At 38.6% G+C, this 7968-nt stretch overlaps 1 protein-coding gene across 1 annotated transcript; it reads right to left on the reverse strand.

Moving 5' to 3' along the window:
- Positions 1–5017: 5017 nt before the first annotated feature.
- On the reverse strand, positions 5018–6678 carry LOC149823053 (uclacyanin 1-like). The gene is made up of 2 exons (XM_089980425.1): positions 6513–6678; positions 5018–5457 (listed from the first exon to the last, which is right to left on the reverse strand). Exons 1-2 carry the CDS (start codon positions 6676–6678, stop codon positions 5018–5020), a joined length of 606 nt encoding a protein of 201 aa, XP_089836551.1.
- Between the last annotated feature and the right edge of the window lie 1290 nt (positions 6679–7968).

Below are 7968 nucleotides of genomic sequence, written 5' to 3' on the forward strand. Positions count from 1 at the left end.
AACCTTGCCGATCAAACATGATCAGCATCGGAGGAAGGCAGTAGCAAAGGGTCCTTCGGTAAACATAATTGACTTCACAAGAAAAAAAAAGAAAAAAAAGAAAAAAAAGAAAAAAAAGAAAAAAACCTCTTTGGGTGGTCAATAGACTCTGATGACCCCTGCCACCAGTAATCTTTAGCAAATCAGAGATGTTGTGCCCATCCATGCTCATGACGACACACCGTTTGGGTTTGTCCCTTAGCTGCAGGAAGATCTCGACCATCATAGTGAGCCCTGACACTGACTCTATAGCGGCAATGGAAGACATGATGAAACTAGAGAGTATATGGCCAAGGTTAACAGGGTGACATGCTGCAAGAGCTTCTGGGTCACCCAGGTCATCGTGAGGGTCAGCCACAACATGGGGTTCATGCTCTTTAATATCTAGATCTCTAGTGTGAAGGTCGACGATGAGGAGAAGGCTTTACACCCCCCTCACTACCAATGGATCTCTTCTTCTACAACCTGTTCCACAAGAATGTCTACAAGTTTTTGCTCTTGAAGGACACCAACTAGATCACCACCGTGAGGATCTTTGAGCAGAGGGCAGTGTTGGAGACAAGGGCGTAGAGCCAATTTTTGTCTTCCCATAACTGTCATGATAAGCGGTGGGGTCAGAAGATAGTGGAACCGCAGGAAGCAGCAATGTTGTAGGGAAGGCAAAAAAGAACCCCCCTTCATCAGATGGTCTTGCCGTGGTTGTTGTTGACATCAGGGGCGGAGTAAACTCCTCCTTTTTTTTGTCAGGTGGTTGTGCGGGAATCAACAACGGCGAAAAAAGGAGGAAATGACATAAGAAGAGGGAACTAAAAAAAATTGAAAAGGGAAAGAAGAAGAGGTTAGGGTTTGAGGAAAAGTCGAGAACCCTCATTTTTTTAAACACCTTTTAAAGTGTTTTTAATGCTTTACCCCTTTATTTTATGTTAATTCTCATTATACCCTCTTAATACAAAATTACTTGCCTACCCCTGCTCTTTTTAATTATTCCTATTGTGACCTCTGTTTTCATAACAAAGCCCTTTGTTTTCAGAACAAAGCCCTTTGTTTTTGGAAAAAAAAAAAAACGTGTTTTCTGGAAAATATTCGAGACAAGGTCTCTTGATTTAGTTTTTTCAGAATAGTCTCTCAAACTTTTTTGAAATTATAGAAAAACACCTATTATTTTTTGTTTAACTCAAAAAGTTTTAAAACTTATGTTTTAGTATTCTAAGTTGTATTTGTAGAAAAGCATTCAATTTTTTTTTATTTTGCAAAAAAACATCTTTGGTTTGATGAATACCTCCCAGTGCTATATCTAGACATGTTTGGATCTGGATTGGACCAAGTTGGTATAAGTAGTTTCTTATAGATCTGGTTAGATTCGGTAAAACTTTTTGCATCTAATTATGATCGAAATTGGATCTCTACCTTGATATGAGAGAGTTTAAATTTTTTAGTATGTATTTATTGGATCCTAAAATGCTTTGTGTGATTGCATAGTAATTTTTGATATGCTATGTATTTTGTTCATATTTAGATTCTATTATATATAGATCTGGATCTTGTATGTCTTAGTATTAAAATAATTTTGATAATATATTTGAATAGATCCAATTAAATATTTTAGGATCCAGAAAACACCATTAAACATGCTTGAACTATTAATGAGTCATCTTATGAGTTTTGAAGTTATTTGAGTATTGAGTAAAATAACTCAACATGGATCAAATAATTGAGATCCAGTTTTGGAACTGTTTTGACTCAAAACTTGTGGTGTAACATATACTTAGTTGTAGTCCGTATAGAATCTATACATGATATGGGTGAGTTGAATCCATATGAGATATGGGAATATTTTATATAATTGCATCGCATGGATATGCTTGTTTGTTTTATTATATATGAATCTATTGTGATTCTAATTTATTGTAATGATATTCAAGTTTATTTAATTTAGTTATGTGAAACTATGTATGGTTGATGCATGTATAATTTGAATAGTTCCTTATTGAGTGCTTTTATTAGAGGGATCTAGTGTTAGATATGGATAAGTATAATGTCAGATATGTTGTATGGATCTAGATTTGATTCAGGTTTTATGATGGATATGGACAATATCCAGACAAATATTGAAACTAAGAATATATTATGTATGGGTCTTGGTTTGACCTGAATAGATCCAGATAAGTATAATGCTGCATTTGTAGTGTGGATCCATTTGAATTTAGAACATATGGATATAAATTTGGGTTATTGTCAAATCTCTTGTGATGCATTATTTTGCATGAGTTATTTAAGCTTGCTTGAAGATTCATTTTTTCTATGAATCATGTTGGACTTGATGATAACATCTCAAGTCGGTTTTAGATATAGATTTATGCAAATCTAATGAATTTTGATATAAAGTTTTTTTGTGTAGATCCTATAATGGATATAATTTACATGTTCACAAGCTTATCGTTTGATTACTTATCATCAAATTTAATAAGATTAAAGTCTTGGAATAGGCTTATCATGTTTGGCATATCTAAATGGTCATGAGACATATAAAGTGACTCCCATTGATTATAGATATGATGTATATCCAAATTGGATATGGATATGAGGACTTATGCTATGCTTTACTTCTAATGCATATTGCTTATGGTTTGTTATATTTAGAAAAATAAAAGCTAAATTATAAGTTTACATATGCATGTAGATATTTATTTGCATATGATGATAAATAATCATCATCATGCACCTTATGATTTTTTTTATTAATGCACGAATAAATATTTTCATGCTTTAAAATCTTATGCATGGTATGCAGAATGATTTTAGCAATATATATTTATGATTATTTGAATTTGGATATATATTAATTTAAAATGATTAGGTGATGATTAACTTAATGAGAATTTAAGCATGTTGCATGTGATGATAATGCACCATTTATGATACAATGTGGGTGTTCGCCCCATATGGCTTAGTGAGAGATGTTGGATCATGGTATTGGATTCAGTATTGACATAGGGTCTTACATATAAAACTTATATCAAATACGTATTCTAGATCCAAAGTATGGATCTAGTATTGGACCCATGTATTGAATCCAGAGTTAATCATTAGATCTCACAAGAGAACCCAATGACCCAGAGTAGTAGGCGAGAAATCCTATGACCCACTTACATAGTGGCCCCTTGATAGGTAAGCCACTAAAATAATGATGGACCCACAACTCATTGGATTTCGAACACGTTTGAGAATCCAGGAAGACAATTAGCCTAGAAAACAACTACCCAATGAAAGCGGATATATACTCAGCCCTATCCCTACATGAGATCGATAAGAGTATCAAGTTATCCCCAATCCCCAATTCCATTCTCCTCCATTACCGCGCACACCTCGATCCCTAAAACTCAACAACTGTGCACTAGCCACCAATGGGCAACAAGCAAATTACGGAACTCTGGCGTGGAGTGTCTTCGATGGTGGGTTGGGGTTTTCTAAATAGGGTAAATGTTAAAAACAGATAGAAGGGTATTAAGGTACCTAACTATGGTTTGACCATAGTAAACCCATCCCCATCCCCATCCCAGTTAAGGGAGGCTGGTGCCTGAGAATTATTTTACTAACTAGGCATGTAATAGTAAATTCTCAAAGATTAGTGTGCTTTTTGTAATTGTGCTAAAAGCTAGGTGTGTTTTTGTAAATTTTTCTGTTTTTTTTGTCTTTGTGTAAAAATGCGCTTTAAATAAATACACACAATAAATATTTACCAAAACAGTCATAAAATTTGATTAATTCTGCAATTTGTAAATGAAATTATGTTATTTTTTTTTAGCAATCAGAAAAAACCATCTTAATCACTTGTGTTCTCATTAATATTGTAAAAACCCCGGGTCCCCTTTGCACACAAAGGAATGCCCCCAACTTTCAGCCTTTTGGCAAGAGACACTCATGAATTTTGAAATGATATTAATGTTCTTTTTCTTTTTGGATAATCCAAAGGAACCCTTCCCCCTCAGCAACTGCGCGTTGGCTGGCTTCCAATTGGTAAAACCCTTGAGATCTTTCCTGCCCACCATGGAGTACACCCAGCTTTCACCTTGTGGCAAAGAATGCCGGATTTCAAACTTGTGACGTCTCGTCAACTTGGTGGCATTCACAAGTTGCCCTTATCGGATGAGGGGAGCTTCCTGTGCAGGGGCGTAGCTAGGATTCTTGTGAGGGGGGGGGGGGGGGGCGGTGGCAAACAGGGGTGTAGCCAATTTTTTTTTTGGTGTGATAGTCTGGGGTTAGTGGGCAGCGCCCCCGAAAAATATTTTTTTGAGATAAAATAAAAAATGGCTACAATTATTAATAAAAATCTATTTCATATGGACAAATCAAACTATTTGCTGCAGTCAGGGCTGGGCTAGGACTGGGCTACAAAAATGGATAAAAATCTATTTCATATGGAATCAGGGCTGGGCTAGGACTGAGCTTTTAAAATAATTTTTTTTTAACTGGGCCGGGAGGCAGGACTGGGCTACAGCCCAGTTCTGCACCCCCCCCCCCCAGCTCCGCCTATGTTCCTGTGGGCCAAAATGATACAAATGATGCATCTAAGGAATGATGAAAACACATTTTACTACATTATACACTCTCTGTAATAACAACAATGAAAACACAGACCAAATAGTGGTAAGCGCATAATAACGGTTTCAGGATACAAATATCAACGGACCATGCCCTAAAATTAATACCATCAACAAATATTTAGTACCAAAATATCATTATATTGATGATAAGTCAAAAAACCATGTTAGCAGCACAAATGATATTGAATTAAGCACCCAACCCATCTTGACGCATTAATGAGAAACTAATCAATATTGGGAGTAGCAGCCCCAAATCATACTCTAAACAAATATTTATTGACCAACTTCCCTTTCTCACACATTGAAGCAATGTACAAATCTCACAAATAGACCATGATAATTACACTAAATGTCACTACTGCACAAAGAACTCATCATGACAAAGCCAATAATGCTATGAGAAGAATGGCTGCAGCACAGCTAAAATGAGTGGTGAATTTGGGAGGTGAGTTAGAAGAGGCTGGTGTTGGAGGAGCTAGTGAGGATCCCAGAGTGCCTGTGGCTACTGAAGGGTTCCCTCCTTGGTTGGTGGCAGAAACTGGCGTGTCTGGTGGTGGCAATTCCGGCATGGTGGCCGGCGGCAGTGAGAACGGGTGTGGCTGGGTGCCCGGCGTCACAGTTTCGATCTCGATCTTCATGCCGAGATTGCAGTGGCCCGGTACTCCGCAGATGAAGTACCTCTTGCCAAGGGTGTTGAGAGGGATGGCAGTGTATCCATCGTTGAATGAGTTCATGGGTTTGGTCACTTGGCAGGAGTCGTAGTCTGCCTTTGTTACCTCCACCACGTCGTGGACTATGGCCACGTACTTGAATACTGCATCAACATTATCAAAGAGTTAGAAATGCAGTAATCTGCTGGTCCTTGTCATTTTTTTTGTTTTTGACAAAGAACCGGGGGCGAAGCCAGAAATCTAGACTAGGGTGGGTACAAATGCACCTATCTTCAGGGTGCGCCCACCCAGACCCAATCATACACAGGTTAGGGTGGGCACGTGCCCACCCTGGCTCCAATGTGGTTCCGCCCCTGCAAAGAACCCCCGTGGGGTCACCGGCATCCAAGCCCTTATAGAGCCCACCGGTTAAAGGCACCTCCACTTGTAAAACACTGTTTTTTTGAGGAAAATCGGAGAACATATGAGAAAGTATATCAGTATACGTGAAATATATAAAAATATTACAAAAATGTTTTTATCTATTTAATATCATGATAAAATTTTGATATTTTCAAAAGAGATGATATTTTGAAAATATTGTTATCACAATAAAATCGTGAGGATTTCAAAATACCAGAGATATTTTTGACATTGGCCGATTACCAATAAAAATTTTCTAGTGCTGAGAAAATGTCTGCATGAGATTTAATATAAAACATAAGCAATGCCATCAATTTGAACAGATATTAGCTTTTCTCAAGCTAATTATTAACCCCAAAAGAATTTTCTTGTAGTAAAGAGGGAAAAGTGTTATTAAGGTAACAAGATGGCATTTGACTATTGAATGATCACAAGATTCACAACACATTCAGATGTGAGCCACAAAACTGCCTACATTTGGAGGATGGTGCTCAAATAAAATCTCATATCAGTGTCCCTGGAAGGGTGTGTGGCTGTCACTATTTTTTGTTTTGTTTTTGATGATGACAAACCCTCGCCAAGAACTGGGTCACTTATGGGCCCACTCCTCTGCAAGATAAAACCTAGGTGGGGTTACCGACATCCAAGTCCTTGTAGAGCTCACCAGTTAAAGATACCCGCAAACCCAATGGGAGTCGAACCGGGGATGAGGGGATCAAAACCTGCCACTCGGGCGACCTAGGTGTGTGTGTGTGTGTGGCTGTAACTATAAGAAGGCAGTAGCTGATAAACTTACATAAAATGTCTCCTGGGTTAAAGCTTTGGAATGAAGCCCAAGCCTGCAAGCTCGTGGACATATCCCAACTACCGTTGGGGGCGCCCACTGTGTAATTGGTACAGACTGCCATGTTAACAAGCATTGCCATGGTGGTGATTGCCACAGTGATCTTCAGAGCTGCCATTGCTTTGCTTTAGTTCAAGATCTGGAAGGAGAGGAGTGAAGCATAGAGATAGAGTGGTCAAGTATATATAAGTTTAACATGCAAGGATGTTAGGTTAAAAAATATATGAAAGGAGGAATAAAACTTTTGACATGAGGAATTGGAGCAGTTTAGCATGATTTATGGCTTTAGTGAGAGATGATAGAGGTTAAATGAGTTGGTGAAGCTTCTTAGATGGGTTTGTTAGCAGGGTGCTTTAATCATGGAAAAGTATACGAGTGGTTAGTAAAATAATATTGGTAGGTTTTTGAGGTTGGTTTTTTTCTTCTTTGCTTTGTTATTGTTTGCGGATTAAATATCTGTTTGTTGAAATGTCTCACTGAAGGTGGTGTTCGATTGGCAGCTTCCGAGAGCAGTAAGTAGGTATATCAAAAAGTGGAGAATGTTGGGTGGTTTCAGTTTTTCCGGAGAATGTTCAAGCTGACAAAATTTTTATGCATATTTCTCTAGGAAGCATTTGTCCCATGTCTTGAGTAGAGATGCAAATGAGTCGGATCCAGGATAGGGTTTGCAATTTTTTGTTGTTCCGAACCCGATTCTGACCTGAATCACTATGTATTTAGCTGTTCCGGATCCAAACCATTGCATCCCTACTTCCCAGAGCAGATTTGACCACATAGAACCACGCTGAATTAGGGCTGGGCCCGCTGGCCTCTTTGAGATTTGAGGGCACCGCCTAGGGCCTCCTATTTTGGAGGGGGCTCAAATCTCATAAAAATTAGAAGGGGGGGGGGGGGGGGGGGGAGGGGTTACGTGTAAAAAATAAAGCAATTGGAGTGAAGAACATTTTCAATACATTGCAATTCATACGATGAAAATAGACAGTATTGGAGAGAGAGAGAGAGAGTGCTATTCTGCCCCAGTACTAGAATGAGCCATAATACCCTGCTTTCGAGCATACCAAGAGATGATGGATCAACTAAGGAAAACAATAAATCCCCCAGTAGACTTGTGATCATCAACATTGCCAGCCCATTGACATCCGAGAAGACCGAGATGCGAAAGTCATGGCACTTGAGAATAAGAAGCCCATAGTTTAAAGTATGCTCCATGTAATACATCCCCTTGACAACAATCCAATGAACACGAGTAGGCTGATGCATCTACTGGCAGACCTTGTTGACCACATAGGCTAAATCAGGTCTGGTCAGATATTGTAGGACACCAACAACTTGTATGTACTGGGCCGGATCAGCAAGTGATTCACCATCATAAAGAGCCAACTTAGTGGAGGCAACTATAGAGGCAGAG

This window comes from Nuphar pumila, chromosome 11 (assembly GCF_984573655.1).
Source record: "Nuphar pumila chromosome 11, dmNupPumi1.hap1.1, whole genome shotgun sequence".
Classification (NCBI taxonomy): Eukaryota; Viridiplantae; Streptophyta; class Magnoliopsida; order Nymphaeales; family Nymphaeaceae; genus Nuphar; species Nuphar pumila.

Excerpts from the sequence above, each read along its gene's own strand:
- LOC149823053 (XM_089980425.1), bottom strand. The coding sequence starts at position 6,678 with ATGGCAGCTCTGAAGATCACTGTGGCAATCACCACCATGGCAATGCTT. Across the intron at positions 5,458-6,512 it reads TAACCCAGGAGACATTTTAT|TATTCAAGTACGTGGCCATA; the intron begins GTAAGTTTATCA and ends ATGTTGATGCAG.